The 27,919-nt window shown below is 40.7% G+C and overlaps 1 protein-coding gene across 1 annotated transcript in view; it reads left to right on the top strand.

Moving 5' to 3' along the window:
* PCCA (propionyl-CoA carboxylase subunit alpha) overlaps nucleotides 1–27,919 on the top strand; it is a 279,452-nt gene that overhangs the window by 145,905 nt on the left and 105,628 nt on the right. The window contains exon 19 of the mRNA XM_077343823.1: nucleotides 24,334–24,436. Within this exon, the coding sequence (XP_077199938.1) occupies nucleotides 24,334–24,436 (103 nt within the window). The remainder of the gene's footprint in view (nucleotides 1–24,333; nucleotides 24,437–27,919) is intronic.

The following is a 27,919-nucleotide window of genomic DNA, read 5'->3' as shown; positions in this document are numbered from 1 at the left end:
ATATGTATCAGAAGCACTCTTGAGAATTGGCATACTTCTTAATATCATGTGCATTTGTTTGTAGTACTCAGAAGAGGCAGAGTTTAAAAAACATACTCAGCATCACCAATTCCCAAATTCCCTTGAATGTGTGAAGAGCCTGTGCTCAGAGTGACCTGTACTTTGAAGAACACATAAATGAGGATCCATGGGAAGCTAATAGCCCATGTTTATCCAGCAAATACATTGTTTCAAATACCAGCTCTTCCCCAGTACCATGTGTTGTACTGTACCTGAAATTCTCCCCTTAAGTGGAGGACATCTTGTTGGGTTCTCCCACTCTGTTCTCCAGGAAGTCAGGAACAGGCTTTTCCCCCACTTCCTGTCTCCTGGCTAAGTTCATGTTTGATCAAGGAAATCTGTTGTGTTTAAAGAAAAAAGTTACAAATTTCATTTGGAAACCCACGAGTCCTGGAACGTACCTGAAGTTCTTTAGATTCTAAAGCTAGTGGCAAAATCAAATTTATTGGAATATCACTGAGTACATTCATATTGTAAACTTATTTGGTTAATGGTCCACTTAGAGGGAGAAAAATTAACAGGAATATTCTTGGATGCAAGCTATATAGGAAGGAACAGTGTTCTCATAGGAACAGGAACAGTGGCTTATGCTCAAGTATGCCAGTGTGTGTCTTTTGAAATCTGAAGATGTAAACTATACTTGACCTTGAAATGTTTCCTGATTGTCAGTGCAGTCCTAAACAGAACTAGGTCCTTCTAAGTTCATGGAAGTCAATTAACTGAAATGGGTGTGATGCCACAGAGGATTGCACTTTTAGAATCTTACTTGGCTATTCATAATATTTTTTCCTTCCGTGTAACTTGTATGGGAACTGTTAGTACTATTTTTCAGGGTTTTTGGATTTCAGATTACTTTTATAGGAGAAGAGAAATTATGTTTTGGTTCCTAATCTAATAAAATCCCTACCTTTACTAAATTACACATTCTTTTCTTGGTATGTTTGAAGGATCAGTTTCCCCCTGTTATAAAACACTGCTCTTTTAAACTAAAATATTCCAGAACTTTATTTCATGCAGCGTGCTAACATATTGCAGAGGTTGTAAAGAATGATGGTGTGTGAATCCTTGAAAGGTACTATCGTGTCTGAGTGCAAAAGTATCTAGAGCAGAAGGCACTGTACAGGGTTTTAAAACATTAACTTAACTTGATTACTTTATATCCCTCTTTTCCCACCGTGTACATAGGGATCCCAGGCAGTCTCCCATCTAAGCACTGAGCAGACACGAACTCTGCATCATGAGCCTTCAGACCATACCCCAGGGCCTCTTAATTAGGGTTGAACAAAACAGGCTGAAAAGGAAAAAGTTTCACGAATGCTCTTTATCGTTTAAGGAAAAAGCATTTGCTGTGACAAACATCACTGTGTGCTTGTCAGACATGACTATCAACAAGTATGCAGGATTCTGAAACGCACAACATTTTATGAGGCAGGCTCTCTAGGGGACGTTGGAAAATAAAGCACGTCGTCACTCGTTGGTCCCTATTATGTTCCCCATGGCACAGAGCAAATGGGCAGGGAGCATGACCTCTCTACATGTAGGAGTGTCAGAGGCAAAAGGGGAGACAAAACCTTTGTTTTACCCTTTGTTGGGTACCATGAAGAAGTGATTTAAGTCTCTATTTGGGTTACTTTATCTCCCTGAAGTTATGTCAGAAATCGTGAGCTGTGCTGCGTCTCTGACCTTCAGCTTGCTCTTTAAGCTGGGCGTTGGCAGCTCCAGTTTCTGAGCAAAACACGGAATTGCCCCTCAAAGAGGGAGGATCAAGGCAGTAAGGGTATTTTGGGTGCCAATGGTATAAAGTTCTTTATTGTTCAGTCTGGGAGAGGTCTTGGTTCTTAGCCTTGTCTAGCAACCAAATGCAAGCGTTTACAGGGTAGTGAATTGGAGCCACTGGCTTAATTTTTATTGAATAGGCGCTGTTACCTTTTGCTGCTGACAGCTGTAGTGGTTCCTAATGAAAGCAGACTAGGAGGACAAGACCGTAGGATTGGCGGGATTGTTATTTTGATTTCCATGTGCCCAAAAGGGAAAAAAAATCTTATGTATTTTTTTGACATCAATGTAGTCAAACTGTTGTGAATTCTATCAACACTACTGCTTGTTCCCTCCTTTTGTAATATTATTCAGTTTTCAATCTGCTTTTACAAGTAGAAAATGATTGTTGCTAAACAGCCCAAATTTTTCTGTGTTCTATTTAAGCCTGTTAGCGTTTGGCTTGTCTTCAGTGATCATGATGATTAACTAATTTTTGTGTTACTTATAAGCTGTCTTTTATAAAAAAGGGCTTCTTATGAATATTTATTACATTAAAAATGAAATACTGATAACTGGCAATGCAGTTTGTTTTACAAAAAGTTGCCTGTAAAGGTAACTTAGTCAACTCTGAACAGTGCCTGTGCCATGTCTTATTTCTGTTAACTGCAGAAGTCCTTGGTTAGATCCAAACAGCTTTTCAACTGGTGAAAGTAGGACTTTGTTGTTGTTATGTGCGAAGTCGTGTCCGACCCATCGCGACCCCATGGACAATGATCCTCCAGGCCTTCCTGTCCTCTACCATTCCCCGGAGTCCATTTAAGTTTGCACCTACTGCTTCAGTGACTCCATCCAGCCACCTCATTCTCTGTCGTCCCCTTCTTCTTTTGCCCTCGATCGCTCCCAGCATTAGGCTCTTCTCCAGGGAGTCCTTCCTTCTCATGAGGTGGCCAAAGTATTTGAGTTTCATCTTCAGGATCTGGCCTTCTAAAGAGCAGTCAGGGTTGATCTCCTCTAGGACTGACCGGTTTGTTCGCCTTGCAGTCCAAGGGACTCGCAAGAGTCTTCTCCAGCACCAGAGTTCAAAAGCCTCAATTCTTTGACGCTCGGCCTTCCTTATGGTCCAACTTTCGCAGCCATACATTGGGTAGGACTTACGTGGATCATATCCCTTGTTTTCCTATTTAAAATAACCTAGAATTTCATATAGTCCCAAATATGTTACCTGTCTCCTGATTTTAGATGTGGGAATTAGTGAATTCTAGGAGGCACAGCAAGAGGGGTAACAACAGGAAACTCAACCTAAGTATACCACGTCTTCCCTTCAGAAAATTTGCACAGAGCCCGATTAAAAATAAAACAAAATTATTTTTATTGAAAAAAATTAGAACTAAAAACTCTTTCACATGATTTAAACCAAACACACAGACACACACAAGAAGAAAAACAGCAGTGAGATGTTATAACAGGAGAATATAATTGGGGGAAAATAAAGACTATATATACCTTTGCGACATGTAGAAATCCAGAAGAAGATACAGTAAAAGTGACTAGGACTCTGGGTACATGTGGAAAATCCAGAAGCCACACTCACACTTAAAGAAAAGTGGGTTCACACCACAAATGTAACTAACAAACAAATTCTATCTAAACATCTGGAAGAAGTTTCTGACAGAGCGGTTTCTCAAAAGAATAGGCCTCCTTGGGAGATGGTGAGTTCTCTAACTTTGGAAATTTTTAAACAGAGGCTGAATAGCCATCAGACGGAGAGGCTGATTCTGTGAAGGTTCAAGGGGATGGCAGGTTACAGTGGATGAGCAATAGGGTTGTGAGTGTCCTGCATAGGGTAGGGGGTAGATTACTCATGAGATCCCTTCCAACTCTATGATTCTATGAAATAGTTGGGGACTCACGGACTCACTTACTCATTCCGACCTGTGCTTTAAGTACACAGATTTGTGTCTGGAGGCTAAGGTTGGGCTCTGTAGCTTCTAAAACTGGGTTTTACACTGGGTTTGTTTGCCAGTGTAAAATAAAGAAATATAGGTGACAAATGGTGTTCTTGTCTGGACTGGACAAAGGGCAAGGTCCCAGAGGTTTCCCAGGACACAGATAATACCTGTTGATGATCCTAATAGACCTATGATGAGTTTCCCACAAAGGGAGACAAAGGCATGATTGCATTGACCAAATAAAACATAACGCAAATGGTGTCTTGATGATCCTAAGACAAGAAGAGAAGAAATGAGTTTAGGTGTGATAGATGAATTAATCAGAGCTATTGGAGTTCCATAGGCAGATTGGGAAGGAGGGAGCACTTAGCCTTTCTCAATTTTTTTACCACTGAGAAACCCCTGGAACATTCTTCAGGCTTTGAGAAACCCCAGAAGTGGCGTAATCCTGCAGAATATGGTTAGAAACTATAGCTGTGTAACGGCCACCTGGAGCCCCTCCCCACCCCTTCCAGGCCCATCATAGGGTTGTGCGCTTCGGCACAGTTCAGCCGCTTCAGCGATCACCAAAGCCTGAAGCACGTAGGAGGCCAGCGCTGTGGCACAGAGAGGAGGGACAGTGACAGGGGTGCACCAGCTAGTGGCCGCACACAGGTGCGGAGCTCTGTGGCTGCTGGTTGGCATGCTGCTGCCATCCCCCTTGTACTAAGACCCTCAGTTGTGTCACAGCGTATCACTTATGGAATAGCAAGCTTCTGTAGAGCTTTCTTGGTGTTTTTTGTTTGCCAATTTCTGAAAATATTTTCTACTAGTACCATGCCTCCTGATTTTCTTGCCATACATACTCCAAGGAGCAGCAGTCAGCCTCAGTGAAGGAGAGGCAGATCTTGAGCAATGGAGTAGATAACCTTACGGTTTATTATTTTCAGTAATTACATATCCTGGTACCCAGCTTGTGTTTTCTGACCTGGACTCTCTTGAGCTGTTTGCTGATGATCCAGCCTTGACACGAGATCAGAACGCTGGATCCCCTTTTTCCTGTCACCTGACTATGATATTATGTGATTTCCTGTCATAGACATAAAACTTAATGGGTTCTGTGCTGCCACCTTAGATTTTAAAATTGCTCCCACTTTTTTGCATAGCCACTTGTTAGTTGATTGAAGAAATCTTGTACACATCATTTCTACTTTGTTAAATCTATATAAATTTGTCTGTGAATGAACACGTCTGAAGGAAAAACATACTTTTTTGTTTTTAGATCATTTTCATATATATTTTAGAGGAATCGCTTAGAAGAGACATTCCTTGTGTAAGAGAAAGGAAACATTCCATCTGCATCTTTAACTTCTTGTATTAAAAATAATTAAAATCTGGTAGTGAAAAGAACCACTAAGGTACAGCTGACAAGGCAACCTTGCAGGATTTTCTGGGCAAGAGATGGTCAGGGGTTTGCCATCGCTTACATCTGAGCAGCAACCCTGATATTTCTTGGTGGCTTCCAATTCAAGTACTAAACAGGACCAACCCTGGTTAGATTCCAAGATCTTAGAAGAACTTATATGCCGCTTTTCTCTGCCCAAAGGAGTCTCAAAGCGGCTTACATTTGCCTTCCCTTTCCTCTCCCCACAATAGACACCCTGAGAGGTAGGTGAGGCTGAGAGAGTCCTGAGGTTACTGCTCGGTCAGAACAGCTTTATCAGTGCTGTGGCAAGCCCAAGGTCACCCATCTGAGCCTTCGGGGAGGGCGGTATATAAATCTAAATAAATAAAATAATAAATAAATAAATCTGGCTGCATGTGGGGGAGTGCAGAATCAAAGCCGGCTCATCAGATTAGAAATCCACACTCCTAACCACTACACTAGCTTGGCCATCCACTGTGTGGTTAATTGGAATACTTCTTTAAATTGAACAAAAATTAGTCACTTGGTAGGACAGTGTATATGTTTGCTCATTGGTGAATTTAGATCTATGTCTGCCAATTTTTTTTGTTTAAGATACATTTGTACTTGTGACTCTATTAAATTATACAGTATTTGGAGAAACCCAAAATACTACTTGTCGACACTTTGGGAAGTTCATTGAGAACAAATTTCGAGAGCTCTGCTCTGTTGTACACTGGGCTGGACCAAACAAGTTGAGAGGTATAATCAACATCGCATGCTCCCACTAGTGCTGTAATTAATTCATCTCTGTGATTCCCTAGGATTTCTATGTCTGCTGCAACCTTGTACTTCCCATGATGGTGTTATAGGCTCAGGGATTTTTGTGCTTGCTTAGGATGAAATATGGCCAATGGTAGCAGGGAGGAAAAGGAGCTAGGGGGTAAACTGGGTTGGGTAGAAGCCTGATTCAGCTACTGCAGGATATGTCACTGGTGAACCAGGATGCTGTGTGTTCACTTCCTGAAACCTTTCTATTCCTTTGAATCTGTATACCTCCCAGCTACCCCTAACTGTGAGAAGAGTCAAAAGAGGGCAGTCCTTTTTGTGCTGGATGAGGTGGCAATCCTGAAAAGCTCTATGTCCTCCTTGACTTCCAGAGGGCAGGTTCTCTGCAGAAGGATGCTCATGAGACAGCAGATCTGTTGTAATTTCCTACATTCATTTGAGGAAGTTTGCATTAATTTTTATAATACTTATTAGGGTTTGGGGAAAATTGGCTTCACGGGCCATGAAGCAGGTTGGTTATGGTTGCCAACTCTGTGTTGCGAAATATTTGGAGGTGGAGCCAGGAATGGGTGGGATTTGGGGCAGGGAATGATCTCAGTGCAGTATAATGCTATGGAGTCCACCCTCCAAGGCAGCCATTTTATCACCTGGAAATGAGCTATAATTCCAGGGGATCACCTGGGGACTGGCATCACTAAGGTTGGGTGTTCTTGGTCAGTCACAGTATCTCAGTTTAAGGATTGCCAGGATGATAAAGGGCAGGGGAAATTATATATGTCACCCTGATTTACTTGCTGGAGTGGAATAACAGTGTAATTAGTACATAATGTAATACTCAGTATATTGTGAGGTGGATTGTGCTGTTATTACATAAGTGTACAGTGCATTTTTGCTTTCCCCTATAGAGTTTAAAATTACTTCTTTTTTAAAAATTGATCTATCTTCCTGGTAATTTTTCAAACAGTCTTCTTAGGGAAATTGCAACATTCCTCTTTTTCAAGCTAATTATCTAAATGTTCAATATCACAAGGGTCAAATTGCTAATGTGTTTTTCAGATAACAGGCACAAAGTCTTCCTACAGGAAGTAGCTGTGAATGGTGGATGACTGTTTTATATTGTTTGGTGTTTTGACCTATTTTTCTGAGAATTTCCCCTATTTATTCAGTAGGCTGGCTTGCTGTCAAGTGGGTACCACCCATTGCTGCAGATCAGTTTTACATTACCCATTTTTTTAAAAAAAAGATCCGAAAGTTGTCATGATAGAATACAATCCAGTTTCCAGTGGAAACATTTTAGCTTAAGTGAATCCAGTTTGTTTGATGTAGTGGAGACCCTTGCAAACCAAAACTAATGTTCAACTGATGTATTGGCCGTAGTCTTATTTTCATTAGTAGTTTGGCCAGGGGAATAGGGGAGTAATGCTCCAGGTGTGGCTGTATCATGCTCTCTCATGGGTCTACTAATGTAATGTTTACACTTCTCAGCCCAATTGCCTCTACAGCACTTCCTATGTGTTGCTTGTGTTGGCTACTAAATTTATTTTCCTAATATCTCTATTGGTTTTGGCCTCTCATCATTCATGGCTTGGAAAAATTTGTCATTCGCTGCATGCCTCTCTTACCCCATAGTAAAATATGTGGGAAACGGTTGGCTTTGCATTTAAAGTAGGACATATTATTTTCCTAGGAAGCAGCAGATATTTTCTCAATGGTGGTATGGATAAGACAAAGAAACTGCTGGTTCGGAGCGCTTGTCTCTGTTGCGTTTTTTTCCTCCTACATAATGCTGCATTGGTTTTACAGACAGCCTGTCACATACTTTCTCAGACTGTTAAAGAAAGCTAGTTAGAAGCTTGTCTTAAAGTGTTCCATCTGCAGTTCTTTTGGGTTCAAAAACTGCACCAAATCATCTGTAGGAGGGGATGCAATACATGGGGGGGGGGAGGTATGGACCCAAAACACAAATCTAAAAGTATTTTTAAAGTATTTTTAAATACCTGTTGTATTGGAAATTGCCACTTCATTGCCTCTCTGAAACATAGAAAGCCCAAGTGTTGTGGTGGGTCAAATGCTGGTTTAGAGAACCCTAGGCTTAAATTGTTCTTCTCCCTCAAAGTCCACTGGGTAACACTGAGCCAGTCGATCTCTCTGAGCCTAATTTATCTCAGGAGAATATTGTGCTGCTTGCATTTGTAAAAAAAAAAAAGAGAAAAAAACCCACTGTGTAATGACTACACAATGTAGAAAAAAAGTTTATCCAATGCTTAAAAGCATAAACATAACATAGCAATTCTACAAAAAAATTATGTAACTGTTGGAATGCCACTGGCAGCTAAATTTATTTTTCTGATATCTTAATATCACCCCGAGCTCCTTGGAGGAAGGGTGGGATAGAACACAATAAATCCATGAAGTTTGACTCTTTTGAATCCATGTCATGCGAAGGAGTTGATCAGAAGGTTTTTCGGATTCATAGTTAATTGTCATGGGAATCAGTTTTACTGATATATTTAGCTGAAATGATTAAGCTTTCGGGTGAATATTAATGAATGGTGATTGTGGTAACTATAAAAAGTGTTTTGAAAGGAAGGGAAAAGAATTCTGTAACAATGTCTTTACATTTTAAAAATAGAATATAAAGAGAAAAAAAGCCAGGGCAGCATGGAATTCTGGGTTCCAAATTAGGCCAATGATAAATTATATAAAATTGCAAAAAAGTCCATCATGATATTTATACTACTTAAATTATTACTTCATTTATATAATGCACTTATCTAATGCCTCACATATATCATCTCAGTAATTCTTAAAACAGGCTCCTTAAGGTGGGCCAGTATCGCACTCCATAATTTAAAAAAAAAATTAGGAGTGAAAGAGGGGACAGGGTTGCCTAAATAGATTTTTTACTGAGCCAGAGGGGGACTTCTCTTATACCACCTCCTATATAAGCCTACTCATTAGTTCCCATAAGAGGATGAAGTGAAATTCAAAGCTGCTCTGGCAAAGTTTTCAGTTCTGTACACATTTTAAACCTTCCGTAGCTGCCTTAACATTTGAAATTAGCAATCCCATTCCCGGTATCTCTCTGGTTTATTACTCTACTTACCTATACTCTTTCCTTTGTTAAACTCTGATGCTGTTTCACTGAAAACTATAGACAATGCTCAGGGATTTGCATGGCGAACCTGTGAACTGTGGGACACAGATCCTGCGAGGGTCCTTGTGAATTACAGTATGAGGAGAGTGCATTTACACTGTCATATGTTTCTACCTGTTTTAGAGGGTATTTTTGCTTTGTTCTTATAAGGTGACAGTCTCTGCCTGATTAGAGGAGAGCTGTTTTAGACTAATATTTTTGTGGACTCCCCTGAACTGTTTAGCTGCCTGTATGTTAGCAGCCCGCACTGTGCCCCTTTGTATGGCAAGCGTTAGCCACTGTCGTATTTAAATCATCATGTTTTGAGAGGTGAGTTGGATATTGTCGGAGAACATGTTTTTAGCCTCTTGTTCACCATGAGTACCTCTAATGAGTTCAGAGGCGGCCGTCCTAGGACAGTTGGTCTTCTATGTATGTCGTTTTGTGCTTACTAACAGAAGGGGGAGAGGAACGGGTGCATAATAACTGATTTACAGGTGTGTGTGTGTGTTTTTAACAATTGCACATATTGATTTCTGATCCATAGCATGCTTGGTACATTTGACCAGGATCTAAAGAGACACTTGAGGCTCGCCTAAGGGCTTGCACATGCCTAATGGAGTGTCTTCCTCGTTCGTTTGGTCTGTACTGTTGACCCTTGTGTAATGTCATACTATAAAGTATTTCTTGAATTGCCTTTGCCTTTCAAAAGCAGTCTGCCATGCGGCTGCCATTGGAGAGGAGGGGGAACAGTGTAAGAATTCCCTTGGGCTTACGGAACTAGTTCAGCAGAGCCTCGGATCCTGATTGTTTAGGATGCGAGTAGTTGGGGATTGCAATTTTGAAGATGCGTCTTTCCTTTGATTCTGCTGTACGGGGCAGAATGGCGTCATTATTGTCAGAGTCTCTCTTCTCGGCAGTGATTCCAAAAGCTCTTGCCTCTTGCACACTTCATCAGTATTATTGTAGTTCTTTGGCTGCAGGATATTTGGCAGCTGTTGCACCCCACTGACAAATCCTATTCATATTTCTCTTCTATTCAGCGCTGCCATTGGAGAATTGATTTCTCCCTCCTCTGTTCTAACCTTTCCCAATTCATTTTGGATTGTTCAATGTGAAACATTTTAATTTCATATCATACAGCCATTCAGCTTACAATACTTTTTTTTTTAACCTGTCACTAGGGTAACAGCATAGCATGCTTCCCCTTAGGCAATCAGGATTTTATTTCACATGCTTAATGTTGCATTAAATGTTTGCATTTTTTTTTGTTTAACCCTTTTAAATTGGGTATATTGTGCAGTGAGATGAAGTCTCTTGTTCAGTTCTCAAGTCTTAGCACAAATTTGCTTAGTTTTAAAGTAGAACGTCAGAAGAGAATCTGGTAACAGAATTATTATGAGCAAAATTTGGAATGGCCCAATAGAATGCAGATTTATCTGTAACCCCCCCCCCCAAAAAAAAAACCCAGATAATTAAATTTGTAGTCTTCAGGTTTATAAGGGAATCCCGATGTATGGACTGCAAGCTTTGTAGGTTTAATTATAACGTATAAATATCTTACAAATTATTACATTGCATTTGAATAATATATAACAATTAAACTTGAATACAAATTGAAGAAATATTATGATTCTGCTAAGGAAATTACAACCAAAAATTCCTTCATTGGTCTTACTTCCTCCAAAATATAATGTATTTATGAAATGTTTCAGTTTTGTAGTGTTACTGAGTTTAAATTTCTGCTTCAGGTTTTGTATCTCTTGTCCAGGATTGTGACTATGATTGTTTTTTGCCTAGGTGGCAAGACAATTAATATTATAGAATAATTCTGCAAGTTTGCATTGTTGATATTATTATAAACATTCTTTTAGAAAACCCATTTGCCTTGGAAAAATAACATGCCTGATATTGTGGTTAGGAGTGCTAGCTTTTCACTAGTCAATTGTGAAAGTGATTTGGTTTTGATTATCCAGTTGATTTATAGATCCGGTCAGATATATTTACCAGCTTTGTTAGAATTATTTTTTTGTTAAGCACTGTGACATTAATAGTGGGGTTTAAAATCAGTTTATCCTGTTAATTTCCAAGCTCTCTTTCAGGTCCCCTTGTTTTAAGTTAAACTAGAAGCTACTGCAGCCTGTCCTATGCCAGAAAGTGGTTTGGCAAGGTTTTGTGACCAAATCTGGCCAAAGTGAGTCAAACATGTGGTATCAGTTAATATACTGGAGGTTCTTTCCTCATGAGAACTCAGTTCCTGAGAGCATATTATATTTTAATCTAGCCTTTTCTAACTGAAAGAGCTACTGATTTGACATTCGATATGCCAGGGCCGAAGTTGACATGTGTTCAGTAATAGTCATCTTTATTAACTAAAGAAATACATTACTATACTTATGCACTTCCCTTAAATATAATGTCATGTCATGGGTTGAGTCTTCTTTTTAGAGTAAATGCTAGTGAACACATTTTTAAAAAACTTCCAACAGTGAATGTGATAGAATCATTATCAGCAAGTATTACCGAGACTTTCTCCCCAGATGGCCTTTGTCTAAAACCGTGTTTTTTCCATCTCTCTGCTCATATGAAGATCTCTTTCCCTGTTGATTTTTGTCTGCCAAAGAAAGTCCTGCTTTCTCATAGTCCTTTGTGGAAGAGAATTTTGGAGCATGTCCTAGGTTGTAGGCATTCATTCAGGGCACTAGCAGTATCTGTTGTACTTCATTGTCCCTTTATGTGAATTGAGTGTGCTTGATAGGGTTTTAGTGCTGGCAACTAATGGGTGACTTTTGGGGGAGTGCGTGTGAGAAACAACATTGTGCATCACTTCTGGTCCTGGGAAGTGATGTTGTGATGCTCTAGGATGGCCTTTCTCAACTTTTTCACCATTGAGAAACCCTTGAAACCAAAGAGGTGTGCTTATGCAGAATATGGTTGAGAAGCAGAACTATGTGCACACCCACCCAGGGCCTCTCCCCTTCCATCATTGGCCGTTTTGGGAAGGGTGGGTGGACCATGACCATATATAGTCATATCACCTGATATGTTTAACAAATTTAATAAATAAATTAAAAAGTAATTAATTCCCACCCATTCAGGAAACCGTTCCAGGGCCATTGAGAACGTCTGTTCTAGGAATTTCCTCATCTCTGTGGCTTTTATCACGCAACATTACTTCCTGCCACCGCTCCTCGCTCTGACTGGAATGAAGAGGCCCAGCAGAGTCTGGCACTCAAGAACAGGCATTTGCCCACATCCCCCAGGAGAATGGCGGTCTTAGTGCCTGAGTGCACTTCAAACTCTTTACCTTGCAGGAGAATGATTGCAGTTGGGGATACTTCTATTTAGGTGGTATTAATTTACAATAGGTTTTACATGGCTCAACTGCTGCAGAACATTTCCTTGATAAACCTATATTTCCATAGAAAACATTTTAAAAACCAAAGATCTACAGCTTTCTCTGTTTGAGAGACAGCACTGATGGGTGTCCAGTTCTGAGTTTTAACAGGGCCTGGGCCAAACAGTTGCAAAGACTGCAGGAAGCTGGAAGATGGGGGAGAATGGCAAGGAATTTGTAACTCAGAACGAAATCCAAGCAAAAGCCACTATTCATTGGTTGATGTGTGCGTCAGTGTGAGCCTGAGCACTGTTTGGAAGATAGTAATTTGTAAGGGAGCAACTGGTGTGCTGTAGAAAAGCAGCCTGGAGTTACTGCTGGACAAATTGTTGAGACTAAAACAGTAGGCTATATTGTAGGGGATGAGAATTTCACTTTGAATCCAAAGCTAGATTCTGCTTGGATGTGAGCATCAGTCTAAATTCGGGAAGCATTTGCTGAAGCAAGTGAAATCCTTATTATTATGTCAAGGTAAAATTGATAGCATTCTTTTACCCATGCCTCTGTCTTCTTCTCTAGTATTGCCTTAAACATGGAGGTCCTCAGACTTGTCTTTTTGCTGTGCTATTTTGTTAAAAAGAATAAGCAATCCTCAGCATGCTACACATTCCTCAGCATGCTACACATGCTGAGCTGGATGTCCCACCCTTGCAACTGAGCGTAAGCCCCTGAGATTCTAGAAGCACTGCTGGGGTAGCAGCTTAGACGAAGGCCATGGACATCATTGCTTTCCACACCTGAGCAACAACCACTGGGTCCAAGACTAGTCTTTGAGCCTTTGGCAGAATAAGTAAGTATAGGTATGCCTGACCAAATACAACACTCACCTACCCCCTTTGTTTACCAGCATACCAGCATCTCCCCCCCCCACTCAGAACAAAGATTGCCTGCTCTAGTTGTAAAGTATTATATCTATATGTTTGCAGTACCTAAAAGCTGAACTCAGCTTTTAGATTATTTAAATGTATGTACATTGACATATTTTTCTTGTATTTCCTTTTAAGGGTTCTGAGTGACATAGGCTTAAAGGGGTGGCAGGTTACAGTGGATAAGAGATAGGGTTCTGATTGTCCTGCATAGTGCAGGGGTTGGACTAGATGACCCATGAGGTCCCTTCCAACTCTATGATTCTAGTAGTTCCATACCTTTTTAAGCATCAGAATGCTTCTTAGAGATGGGTTAGGCAGAGACATAATAATTGATCAAGTTTTGCCTTGTAAACCTTGTGGCTGAACAGGGATTTTACCATAGCTCTCTCTAGTCCTAAAGGTAAAGGTATCCCCTGTTCAAGCACCGAGTCATGTATGACCCTTGGGGTGACGCCCTCCAGCGTTTTCATGGCAGACTCAATACAAGGTGGCCTTGCCAGTGCCTTCCCCCGTCATTACCATTTTACCCCCCAGCAAGCTGGGTACTCATTTTACCGACCTCGGAAGGATGGAAGGCTGAGTCAACCTTGAGCCGGCTGCTGGGATCGAACTCCCAACCTCATGGGCAGACAGCTTCAGACAGCATTTCTGCCGCTTACCACTCTGCGCCACAAGAGGCTCTCTCTAATCCTAGTCTGGTATTAACTACTCTACCAGACTGGTAAATTGATTAGTTTTCCTTGTATTATCTAGGAATTCAGTAATGTTTTCCTCAGTGAGTGGTTCAAATAAAGGTGTTTGCAGTTTTTGCACAGACAGTGGTGTCGGTTTAATACATTATAGTTCTGTAGCAGATTAATTTATTTATTTAGCAGATTCATTTGCTGTGTTTCTCTTGTAACATATACAAAAAGTGGATTACAGGCCAAGGTGGAAGGCTACTAACTTCCCTGGTTTCAGTAGTTTGATAATAATCTTTCAGTATAGATTAAATTTCTATTCTCCTGAACAAAGTTAATCTCTTCTAAGCCCATTGACTTCAGTGGATTTGGAAGGGTATGGCCCTATTAAGGAGTGCACTGTGTCTCTCATTTAGGGTTTCTAATTCTAGTTTGGGAAATTTTTGGAGATTTTAGGGTGAAGTCTGGGGAGGGCAGGATTTGTTAATGGGAGGGACTTCAGTAGGTTATAATGTCATAAAGTTCATCCACTGTCATTTTCTTTAGGGGAACCAGAGTATGGAAATCAGTTGTAATTCCAGGAAATCTATTGTTCCCCCTTGGATGCTGGCAACCCTACTCTCTCGGAGATGAAAATCAGCCATTTGTAGTGTAGTTAGGTGGAAGAGAGATGGAGATAACAAAATTTCGGGGGCCTGGTTGCCCTTGGGACCCCTGTAGTTGACCAGTCATATGATTTGTTTTCAAGCTATGTTCTAAATCAGAAAGGAATGGGATTGGGGCCCAATAGAAATCTTTATCTTGGAGCAGTATGGTTAATGTTGACAGTTATGATGGCAGTCTTCAAGCAAAGGCTGGATACACACTTTTCTTGGATGCTTTAGGATGGTTAGGGCTGATCCTGCGTTGAGCAGGGGGCTGGACTAGATGGCCTGTATGGCCCCTTCCAACTCTGTGATTCTGTGATTCTATGATTCTATGATTCTATGATTCTATGATTCTATGATTGGAGTCAGGGCAAAAACCGCCTCTTCCCTCCAAATACTGAGGTCCCTGTTGTCTAAAGGAAGAACATCTTATGGATTGTTCTCCTTCTCTCATAGAAATAATTGGCACCTGTTGACTAATATGGAAGATCATAAAATACAAAGTATTGTATTTACAGGAATTCTGCTCATTTTATATGGAAGCAACTATAAAACTCATTTGACAGATGCTGTTGAATAGATGGTTTATTAAGGTAGTCTAAGAAAGTGAGTGAAGGGTGGTGTGTCCTGTGAGTGTCTCAAGAATTGCCACATTATTATGGTGTAATGTAATTTTCTTTCTTAACACACAGAGAAACAGAGAGTATGAACAGGGCTGAAAAGCAGGTTGGGTGTGTCTGCGTGTATTAATGTATGATAAATAAGCAGAATATTTTACATATTTTAGTTTAAAAAAAAATGAAAGTCCTGCTTTTATCTCTTTTTTGGGTACTGTTCCGAATTTTTATACTGGAAGATGTTGAAAGCACTTGAATAGTAAAGCGTCAGTTTTTTTGTTTTGTTTTGTTATGTTTGGCAGACAGCTTCTGTTTAAAATTCTTTTAATCTATCCATTCCATGCTTTTATATTCCTCATCCTCTCCATTGCTGAAGGCACTACGAAGGATCTTTTTTTAATGTGAACTTATTAAACAAATAATGCTGGAAAATGTTTTGTCTTTTCTTTATTTTTGTGTGCCATAAAATGAACTGTTGTGTGAACTGTTAAATTTCTATTTGCCTTTCTTGATTTCCCCCCTTTTGGAAGACAACCACAATTTCTGTGCTAGATCTAAAGTTTCATTAAAATTGCTTATGCCCTGTCCCAGGCATTTTAAGTGGGCCATCTGTCTAAACATCTCTCTATTTTTTTTCTGATCATTTCCTCGACTTATTCATGAGCCATGGGAGGGCTTCTTTGTAGTCTCCGTGTAGCTGGTTCAGTCTACCCCCACTGAATACATCTATGTGCTTGCATAACATATCTTTTCACAGTGCTGGAAATTCTCTGAACTTGGTTCAGATGAATGGCCCACTTTCTGAAGGTCCCCCCCCCCCCTCTGCCGTAAAGATTTGTATGCAGGAATTGACCTCGGTGACTAAAGAATCCGGCACATTATTCTTGATCATCTTACAGGCTCTCCTATGGTGAAAGTTATGATGAAGGATTTCTTAATTATATTTTGACCATTAATATTGTCTTAAGACAATAGATAGCTTTCATTTAGCAGCCCAAATAAGTAATTGTGCAACTGGGGGAGGGGGCACACAGCCATTTGTATAGTGCCGTGTGATGCAATTTTGGTAACGCTGGTTTTTAAAAACTGGAGAATTTTGTGTGCTTTATTCTGATTCTCATAGAACTTATTCAGAGATTTTTCTTTTTCAGATAAATGAGATTTTCATACAGTCCCCCCTCCCTTTTTGTTTTGTTACCTTCCTGCTTTGGATATTTTGAATCTTCATAAAATTATCTGTACTTCTGTTCTTATAACTCCTGTTTTATAGTGCATGATCTTCAGCAGTTGTACCTTTCTATCAAGCTGCGTATTGTTTTATTCAGGTTTTCCATTCTGATTGCTTACCAATAATCAAAGCCCAAATGGCTGGGGGTATTTTGATCTGCTTTATATTAATGCATCTTCAAATGTTTTTTTTTTTGGTAGAGGTTTTAATTTAATTATGGTGATGCCTGATTCCCCACCACCACCAATATCTTATTTTGTCCATTCTGCGAGACATCCTAGCTGCAAATCTATTTCAACATGGAAAATACCAGTTATAAAAGCTGATGATATAGAGACAACCAAAGCCTTGGCAGGGAAGCAGGAAATATAATTCTTTGTAGGTAAAGTTTCTAAATTGACATCAACGTAACCTGGGTTTTTAAAATATTATTTTCTCTACCAAATATTTTTGTCTGAGAAGACTGGTTCTCTCAATTCTCTGATAGCCTTCTCCTCTAACACTGCCTGTGTGAACAAATGCTTTGTAACTCTTTGGAGTAATTGAGCGATGTGGAACGTCAAGTCAGAGCCAAGTTATGGCTCCCTATAAAGCAGTGGTTCTCAACCTTCCTAATGCCGCGACCCTTGAATACCTCATGTTGTGGTGACCCCCAACCATAAAATTAAGCAAATGTTCTTTCACAGAAATTAAACCGGAACTGACCAATGGCATGAAGATCCATTGTTCATGATTGTATATAAATTGGGTTTTCCCCAGGGTTTCTCAGTTCAGTTCTGCCTCTTGTCCCACCATGCCGATCTTGCTCTTTTCCGCTGCTCCAGGCAGATGAATGCTCTATCTTGATCTACCCCGCAAGGCTGTTGTATAGATGGTGCCTCTCAGCCAAGCTGCTTGCCCTGCCGCAACCCCTGTGAAAGGGTCGTCCCGACCCCCATGTTGAGATCCATTGCTATAAAGGTTTCAGGGTAAGAAATGAGCACAGGTAGTTTGCCATTGCCTGCCTCTGTGTAGGAACCCTAGATTTCTTTGGTGGTCTCCCATTGAAATATTAACCAGGGCTGATCCTGCTTAGTTGGGTATACCATAATTAAAATATCTCTTCTACCTTAAGTATTACTTCTGTCAGTCTTCTGCCTACAAAACAAACACTTTCTTCATCCCTTGTATCCTTTTCTTCCCTCTACACCAGGGGTAGTCAAACTGCGGCCCTCCAGATGTCCATGGACTACAATTCCCATGAGCCCCTGCCAGCGTTCCCTGGCAACATATGCTGGCAGGGACTCATGGGAATTGTAGTCCATGGACATCTGGAGGGCCGCAGTTTGACTACCCCTGCTGTACATCATCCTTGATTGCTATCTCTCCCATAGAACAGGGATCCTCAACAAATGCTGCCATGGGCTCATGGGAATTGTAGTCCATGAACATCTGGAGGACCACAGGTTGACTACCCCTGCCATAACTTGTGTTTAAAGCTCTGAAAGGAACATTAAGGGAACATTTATTTATATCAGGATCACTGCATTCATACTCTCTCTAACCATTTTCATGGTAGCAAACAAAACCATAGGCTTTCTCGGTTAATGGCAGACATAAATTGCAAGTAAGGGAAAAATCATAGCGGCATTTTCCAAAGCTCAAGGCAGATGAAGAACTTTGAATATGTTAAAATCCTGCAGAGAATGAACATTCAGTGAGCTTAACTAGAGCTGGGACAGAATAAAGTGGAACCTTATGTACTTAATTTTCTTTGATGCGCCATACATTTCAACTCAGAAGTGGTTTATTTTACAAAAATAAGCACAAACGCTACCAAATAAATGGGGATTCTGATCCCAATAATGGAAGTACCTTTGGATATTTATAGGAGTAAGAATTGTAGATACTCTTTCTTTGAATGGGCCTCTGATTTATTTAATTTAGAAGTGAAACAATGGGTTGGCTACATTTTATCCATGTATCCTACACCTTAACTGTGTGGTCATAGCTGACCATACCAGGTGATTACGGTCATTAAAATCTGTTTGCCGCTTTTTGTTATACTAATCATTCACCACTCAGACCCATTATGCACGGGGGGAATAGCGCACATTCGGGGTGGAATGGCGGCGACTAAAATCACCGATAATGCACGGTGCCGGCTGCAACCGGCTGCAGATTTGGTGCATGCCACCGAAAAAGCCGCATTAGCGAAACGCGGAAGAAAGCGCAGCTTCTGGGTGACCGGGGCGCAACCAGAAGAGGCACCGGGGTCACCGCGTGCATAATCGGTTACTCTGGGTTTTGCCGCCATTGTGTCCCGTCCCGTGCATAAGCGGTTTGCTTCGCTTCTTCCCCCTCCGCGTTTTCCATGTGACCCGAAATCGCCATTTCGGCGGCTGTGCATAATGGGCCTCATAGTGTCACACACACACAGTAAACATTATAGGGATTGTGATCTAAAAGCATTGGAATAATGTTTGGTATATGTAGAAAATCTAAGTTTAATATCTTGAAAATTATGGCTAACTGGGAGAGGATCTTCCTCAAATTTGTTCTGATATTTACCTCTTCATGCCTGTTACCTGGATTGGATCAAGTGACTCTTTCGTTAAAAGAAAAGCTTTGCTCTGGCAAAAAAAAAAATCCTCACTGTACTCAGATTTTGTACTTAGTGTCTGTACTTGTGCTTTATAAAAGAAACAAATCATTTGTGAGTTCAGACGTATGGTGTGTTAATAAACATTCCTTGCTTTGTGGGAATGTACTCAGATTAGTGAGTTGGCTTTAAAAGGTGGTGCTTTTCTCTTGTCATGATTTTTAGGGCTGTGCAGGCGTATTTCTGTGGTCGTTTTATATATCCAAGCTGTGTGGTAGTTTTAGAACACCGTGCGGTATGAAGGAGAAAGAACTGCATATCCGCCTACCAAAGCAGCACACCCCGATCGAACCCTGGTGAACTAGAACTGAGAATGAAATGCAAGAAATGGAAAACAGCAGTAGAACAAGAATAGTCCGTAAATGTTTGAAAATAAAATAGGCTGGCGGCAAACCAAATGGAGCATAGATAAGTAGGCGTAACTGCAGAGATTGGAGGAAGGCCTTTGCTGCCCCAACGAAGACGCAAGAGTTTTGCGCTGTCAGCTGCAAAGCTGCACACAAAGGCCCACTGAGCAGATATTTCTTCAAAGTGCACTTCCTCAAAAGTTTTCTAGGAAACAAAAGGCTTCTGAGAGTGAAGGAAAGCAGGCTGTTTATTCTCAAAAACCACTGGCGCTAGGAAACCCCCACCTCCATCATCCTCAGTGAAATAAGTACTTGCTGCTATTAGGTAAAAAAAGCTTCTTAGTATAATTTTAAAGCATAATTTTGGCAACAAGGAGCCAATAAAAGCAAATTAAGTCAGCTAAGCACCAGGCGGATTCAGTTTGACGACAACTTTATGTCTTCCACCCTCTGAGGAAATGTCTTCACTCACACACTTGTACTTCTGTGTTAGCTTCTGGTGCTTTGGCCGATCTTGAGGGATCTTCATATAGTATTTTCCTTGATCCACAGAGCTCCTGTACTGTTTACTGTGATTGGCAGCGGCTTTACAGGTTCTCAGGTTGAGGTATTTTCCAGCTATCTGAGATTCTTTGAAAAATGCCTGAAGATGCCAGAGATGAAACCATGGCTGTTTCATGTGTAGAGCATGTGCTCTGCCATTAAAATATCCACTTTCCCTTCATTGCTGTGTTTTAGTGTTTGGGTTTTTGAATTGTTTTAGGGGAATTTTATTGGGGTTTTTATTGTTATCCGCCAAAAGCCTTCGCGGAAGTGGCGGGCTACAAATTCAATTAATACTACTACTATTAATTAATACTACTACTACTACTAATACTACTACTACTACTACTACTACTACTACTACTACTACTACTACTATGAACTGTATAGTAGTCGAACTTCATTGCACTAGGCAATAGGCCATCACAAGATCAGATAACAATAAAATTGTTCAAAACAAACACAGATTATCACTTAACCAGAATAAAAAGTACACTTAACCCATACATTCTGCTGATTTGCCACAAGGCCAGATTGAATCTTTCTTGCGGCCAAAGCAAAGGTGGCAGCCCTTTGTGTAACAAATGGGTCCGTCTCAGAAAGCAAATACCTTAATTTATCATGAGCTGAAGAAAATGCCCCTGGAATAATTTTATTTAGAAATTTCTTCCTTGGATCTGTGTAAAGTGGATATTCCAATAGATAGTGTGGCAGATCTTCAACTACCGGGTTCCCGCAGATATGTACTTACCTTGCAGGGGCTTTCCCCTATCTGTTCAGTCATGTCCAACCCGCCATACTTGAACTGTATAATGCAGGTTCAGCACAGTTTCAGATTTGATTCCACATTAGCTTGGGATTGTATGAATTGGACATTGCTAATTTCTTCAGTAATAAGAGCCTCTTGTGGCGCAGAGTGGTAAGGCAGCCATCTGAAAGCTTTGCCCATGAGGCTGGGAGTTCAATCCCAGCAGCCGGCTCAAGGTTGACTCAGCCTTCCATCCTTCCGAGGTCGGTAAAATGAGTACCCAGCTTGCTGGGGGGTAAACGGTAATGACTGGGGAAGGCACTGGCAAACCACCCCATATTGAGTCTGCCATGAAAACGCTAGAGGGCGTCACCCCAAGGGTCAGACATGGGGAAGGCACTGGCAAACCACCCCATATTGAGTCTGCCATGAAAACGCTAGAGGGCGTCACCCCAAGGGTCAGACATGACCTGGTGCTTACACAGGGGATACCTTTACCTTTAATTTCTTCAGTAGGAGTTATTTATTATACAAATTGATGACCTAGTCTAGGCTTAGAAACTGTCAGTCATCAGGCAGTGATCCTGTGGTCAGTCCCGATTGTACATTTTTGTCCCACATTTGTGTGATGTGGCTGTGGGCAAGCCTGCCCATCCCATATTTGGGATTAATATCCATCTACTAATGTATGTATGATGAAAAAACATGAATGTTCTTTTGCCAAAGACAATAGAGAGATCTTGATAACATTTTTTCCCATCATCGACTTTTATCAGCTTTAATTCAGCTATTCAGCAATGAAATGCTATATTAGGAGATTATTTGAAGTATGTAAAGAGCAGGAGACAAATAGATTTCTGTCATAATGAAATCACCAAGCATATGTTCAGTGATAACGGGGGCATGCGACCACAGGGGAAGAACTCAAGGAGAAAAGTGGGCCAATTATGGTAATGAACAGGTAGCCAACTGAAAAGGAAGAGAGGAGAGAGCACAGGGTAACCATGTGAAAGTATGATGAGCACAGTAAGCAGCTGGCACATCCTAACTATTGTCAAATGTCTGAAACATCACAGCAGAATACAATTTAAGGACAGTCTGAAAGGACAAACCAGTTAGGCTTTGCATTTCTGCAGGGAGTTGTTGAAAAATATAAAGGTTGCATTGGGAAACGGTCATCTTCTGAAACATTTAAGTAAGACAAATCATGTTATTACTGGTTTCTGTGGCGGTGTGTTCTTCACAAGCCATCGTCCATTCACGTGCTTTCCACAGAGCGGTTCAGAGGCCATTCCTATGCCCTGACGTTTTCAGGAACTCTCAAATCCATTTTAGCAACATGTGATAAGGAAGGCTGGAAGCATTGCAATAGAACATCAGTCTAGTGGCACCTATAAGACCACCAAAATTTAATTCTGGGAAGCAAGAAAGTGCTTTTTGAAGCAGGCATTTCAAAACATTTCTTTTTGCTCCCCTGAATTCTACATTCTGTCTTCCTCTTGCTGCTTTTATCAGTAATACCAAAGCCATTAATGTTCAAGCATGTTAAGAGATACCCTGAAGAAGGATATGGTTACATACGAATCTGAAGTCCCTCCAATGCTTGAAGGCTCATTAAATGATTTGTAATGTTCTATTTTTCCATGGGGATGTTCAGGGCAACTAACAAAACTAACATTACACAAAAAAGTACAGCAATTCTGTAGAAGCCACCGCAAACATAGCAGTTATTATATGAAACTTTACTCATGATTGAAACTTTAAAAATTGGATTTGGCTACTATTTGTTAAAGATCTTTCAGTGGGAGCAGTGATAGTAGAAAAGGGAATGATGGATTGTTACATAATCAATTTAAGTTTATGGTTGGGATATATTAAACCCCCTTCTCTTTGCATATTATTGGTGTGAATTCAAAATTACCCTGAGATCTGGGATCTAAAATGAAAGATTGAGCAGGCTGTTCTTGAAATGGTGTGAAAATGTGTGGCTGGCACATAGCAATTGCACATGGTGTGAGTTGCATGTGGCAATTAATCTAGTATGCTTTATGGTTCTCCTAGGCTATACGTGGGATATGGGAACAAACTATATAACTTATTTAATTAATTTATTTGATGATTTTTTATACTGTCTTCCTAGCAAGGCTGTCTCAGACTTTCAAAATCTATTGGGATTGCTGCATATGATTGCAAGTATTCATACAACTAACTGTACGTGTGACTCTGGATTGGATCTAGCACAAGGAGATTTGCTATGGAAAAGGCAGGAGGGAGCATTTTTTTGCCTTCTTCCCCTTCCGTCATGGCTATTACGTAGGATTATGAGCTATGACTTGGGAAATACCTGGAGATTTTGGGAGATGGGTCCTGAGAAAAGTGGGATTTGGGGAGGGAAAACAATTCAGTGGCATTTAATACCACAATGTCCACTTTACAAAACAACCAATTTCTCCAGGTGAACTGATCTGTTGTCACCTGGAGATGAGATTTATTAGTGGGAGATGCCCATCCTCCACCTGGAGTTTGGCAATCACAAGGACTCCATGTGGCCCCCACAACCTTTGGAAAAAACTTCAGAAAAGACTTGAGGAAGGCCAGCAAGAATCTGGAAGGTCTGAGACTGTCAACAGCTTCCATTGATGGACTGCTGGATCTAACCCAGTATCTGAACTTTTGAATTTTCATAAAACCTGAGCCCAGCGGCTAAGGCCATACACGGCTTGGGTCCTTCTTACCTGCGGGACCGTTTGGTTGCTTATGCCCCCCGCAGGGCTTTCCTCTCTGCAGGTATGAATCTACTGACTGTCCTGGGCACCCAGGACGTTTGCCTGGCCTTGACCAGGGCCAAGGCCTTTTTGGTCCTGGCCCCAACCTAGTGGAATGAGCTCCCGGAAGAGCTAAGGGCCCTGTCGGAACTACCATCTTTCTGCAGAGCCTGTAAGATGGAGCTCTTCCGCCAGGCGTATGGTTGAGGCCAGGGTAGAGCCCGGGTTCCATCCAAGATCCGTAATCCATCGGCCAGTTTTTCTCCTCTCTCTCTTACGGAACTAACGTCTGACCTCTCTCTGAACAAGCAGGGATAGTTATAGAATAGAATGCCATCTTTTTATTGTAATAATGGTTATTTATGGGGTTTTATGTGATTTTACTGTGATTTTATATTTCATTGTGAACCACTGTGAGACCTTTTGGCGAACGGCAATGTATAAATCAATACATTAAATAACTGAAGCTATAGGAATATTTAGACAAAACATTGCAAATGCTTTGAAAAATCCTTGGCCTTGTAATAGAGTTCAGGAGGAAAGTCCACTGCAGAGACCTGTCTGTTTGGAGAGCTCGTGTGATTGGAAGGGGGTGGCCACGAAATATTAAGGTTGATGCTTTATGTAATGATTTTGTTGTAAGTGGTGGTGGTATAGTAAATGTGGGTTTAAATCTCTGGTATTGGTTAATTTTTTAAACCCTGTGATAAATCATAATCTTCCAGCAATAAGCATTAAAATAGGACTCCCCTCCCTTTCTCTCTTGATGATATAGAGTGTCTATAATTAAACCTGATGCAAGTAACTGGGAGCTGTCAGTCCAACTGGGAGACACAACTCACTCAGTTATAGCTTCATGTCAAGGGTCAACATTCTTGGTAAGTGTTTGCTCGGCATGCACCAACTTTTAATCTGTATGAATATACTTGATTTTGGTCCAAATGTAAGGAAGAGTTAACAGTGAGCTGTATCACAATAGCAACTTACTGTGCATACACACTTCCTAAGAACAATAAAAGTATTAGTACACTTTAATTGATCATTAAAATCTTCTAAGAACTGATCTTATAGCAGCCCTGCATAAAATTAGTCCATATACAGAACCTGAAGATGTTTTCATCATTGAGTTTCATCAGCAGTTTATCTATGACTATTCAAGTAAAATTACATTTTTAGAGCACATTTTGGAAAGTGCTATGCCTGATGAAGGCCAGTGGACATAAATCCTTGAGCTAAGTTATGGACTTATTGTATATCATCATATGCACATTGATGCTTACTGTTTACGTGTGTAAATAAAATATACATGATATTTATTTATTTATAAATTTTATATTTATTTATAAATTTATAAAAATGTTCAGTCTGATAGATTCTAGGGAGTCAGTTTGATTCTTCTGGCAACTAGTACTAGGGATTGCTCCTTCTGGTCAACTGTGCCACACTTGGGCTGGTGCATTGAGAAGCCAGATGCTGCCAGCCCCACTTTGGGAGCAGGGGTGGGGCCACCGTGGTTCGCTAGGATGCATCTTGGTAAAGAAAACAGACAGCTGACCCTTGCCTATAGGATAGGATTCCATGCGGTAATGAAGTGTTTATTGACTTGTTCAGAAAAATTGATGTTGAGAAGTGTGTGTTGCACTGAGCTCCTTGAAGGGAGAGTGGAGTAAAATGGATATAGTATATATGTTGTGGTATTAGGAGGGACTCTCTGGCATCTTGGGGAACACTTCGTATTTGATCTAGAAGGCGGGATGATTCTTTCAAAGAATGGGACACTATCGTATCACACCGTTCTTGCCTGGTATATAAAAACCGCTGGTGTTCTGCAAGAAGTTTGCCAGGAAGAAGTGGGAAGGACTTCTTTCTGGTTGCATTGCTTGCTTCAAAAATGAATGGAAGCCATACCCAAGGAATTTGGTGTTGTATGTTTGGATCTTATTTTCCCATTTATTTTTGGAGGACTGTTTGTTTATTTGTTTGTTTATTTGTTTATTTGTTTATTTATTTATTTATTTATTTATTATAATAATGATGCTGTTTATCTCCCGCCACTCCCCAAAGGCTCATGGCGGGTTACAAGTGTCAGATAAAAACAACAATAACAACAACAACAACAACAACAACAACCCATTAAAACCGCTGACATAAAACCATAAAATACAGCAATATAAAAACTGTACAATAAAGGTATGGCAGACACATTGTCCCATCCCTAGCAATCCCCAGCAATACCTCTGGGGGGGGGCACAGGTGGAACTTGCAAGCTGCCACTCCTAAAGGGGGGCCATGATCTTCCTTGCTGCCCAACCTCAACCTAGCGGAAGAGCTCCGTTTTGCAGGCCCTGCAGAACGCTGAAAATTCCACATTGGTCTCCACGTATCTGCATATTTTTAAAAAGTAGTTGGATGTAAGTACTCTGGCCATTTTCGTGATGGAATAAACCACATCATTCAACTAATTCTAGCTCTATTTATGGGTCAACGTGCCACCATGTTTCCAAGGAGCAAATATATTTGAGACACAGCTTAAGGCTCCTAGAGAGAATGTTCCAGGAGCCAATGCCCCTTGCGATGTCTGGATGCCTTCAAAGAAGAGCAGTCTACCAGAATGATCTTACAGTGGTCATTTCTCACAACAGTTCTCTCCTGTGATACTTTGGAAATCAAAATAACGTTACATGTATAGCAGTGGTTCTCAACCAGGGGGTCGAGACCCCCTTGGGGGTGGAATGACCCATTCACAGGGGTTGCGGCAGGGCAAGCAGCTTGCCGGGGGGGGGGGCACCATCCACACAACAGGATATATCGAGATAGTGTTCATCTATCTGGAGCAGCGGAAAAGACCGAGATCGGCATGGTGGGACAAGAGGCAGAACTGAACTGAGAAACCCTGGGGAAAAATACAATTTATATACAATCATGAATAATGGATCTCCATGCCATTGGTCAGTTTCGGTTTAATTTCTGAGAAAGAACCCTTGCATAATTTTATGGTTGGGGGTCACCACAACATGAGGAACTGTATTAAAGGGTCGCAGCATTAGAAAGGTTGAGAACCACTGGTGTATAGTAAGACAAATAGCCGAAGATAGGAAAAAAACCCAGTAGAAGCATGACCAGTATTCAGCCTACATATCATAGCCTAGAATCGTGCAAGGTTCCTTTGATCAAATTTTCCACCACATAATTTTTCTGTCACAAGGAAGAGGAATGCTGACTGAGGAACAAAAGAGTGAAAAATAAACAATGGTGCTTGCTTTCTATAGCTGCATCCTGCCCTCTTTCAATATTTATTGGGTCTATATTCCTTTCTGCTGCGAATATCTTCGAATTGGAAAGCTGGAAGGCGTGCTCATTTTGGTACCCCCCTGATGTTAAAAGTCTCAGAGATAAAAGGGATAGAGATTTTTTAGCTCCATGTATCCTACTTCCGACAGCTTGAATGTCAAATGTTTTTTGCTTAGAATTCAGGCTGGTTTTTACTGGTGGGGTTGTCTTTTCATGCTGCCTACAAGCTCACCAGGTGTGTTCCAGAGTGGAAATAAGAAGCTGCCATTTCACCAATGAGATTCCTTTTCACTAAGCTTTAACTTGCTGTTTTGGCTTGAGAACCAAAATAAGCTTGAAAGACGAATACACAACTATTTTGGAAGTGGTTTGAAGCTTGGCTGGAGGGTAAATGTGCTAGAAAAAGTTCTGTGTACTTATCTTGTCTTTCCTGTAATATTCACTGCATATGCTAAGCAACCACATTATTTATTATCTGCATATTTTCTCCCCACAGCTTACGTGTGTGTATCCAGCAATAGCTGATGCTTTGCGAGTTTAACCTAGCATCAATATTTATAGTAGTGTGAAATATTTTCTATTGAATCAGCTCGCTGCTCTTCCTCATCTTTCATGCTTTCTCTTTTGTTTTGGAAACTTTGGTCCCTTGTGTGTAATGATGATGACCTTTTTTTCCCCCTAGAATACATTCCTACCTTATCTATTGTTTTTTTCTCTCTCTCTCCCTTAAAAAATGAATGGAAATCTCACTTAACCTTCATGAAGGTCCCTCTGTTCACATTCTGGGGGATTCATATGAATACAGGAAGTAGGTTTCAGCAAGCTATGTGGAAAGCAAGAGTTGTACGTAAACAAACCTCCACAGTGCAAGATCCCTGAAAAGGAAGACAGTCCTAATCCACGCTTCCATCGGATTGCTTCCCATGTGTTTGAATGACACTCCCCCCAATCCTTACCATGAAACATGGGTGAGAAGCAGGAATATATGTAGAAGTGGAGGAGGAAGCTTGCTATCCAAATAGTTTTTGTTACTGCTGAACAAGGCCATGTTTCTAGTACTGTCCCATCTC

Source organism: Paroedura picta, chromosome 6 (genome assembly GCF_049243985.1).
Source record: "Paroedura picta isolate Pp20150507F chromosome 6, Ppicta_v3.0, whole genome shotgun sequence".
In the NCBI taxonomy this organism is placed as follows: domain Eukaryota; kingdom Metazoa; phylum Chordata; class Lepidosauria; order Squamata; family Gekkonidae; genus Paroedura; species Paroedura picta.
Note: the sequence above shows the minus strand (reverse complement) of the source record. Positions and strands in the feature narration are given on the sequence as shown.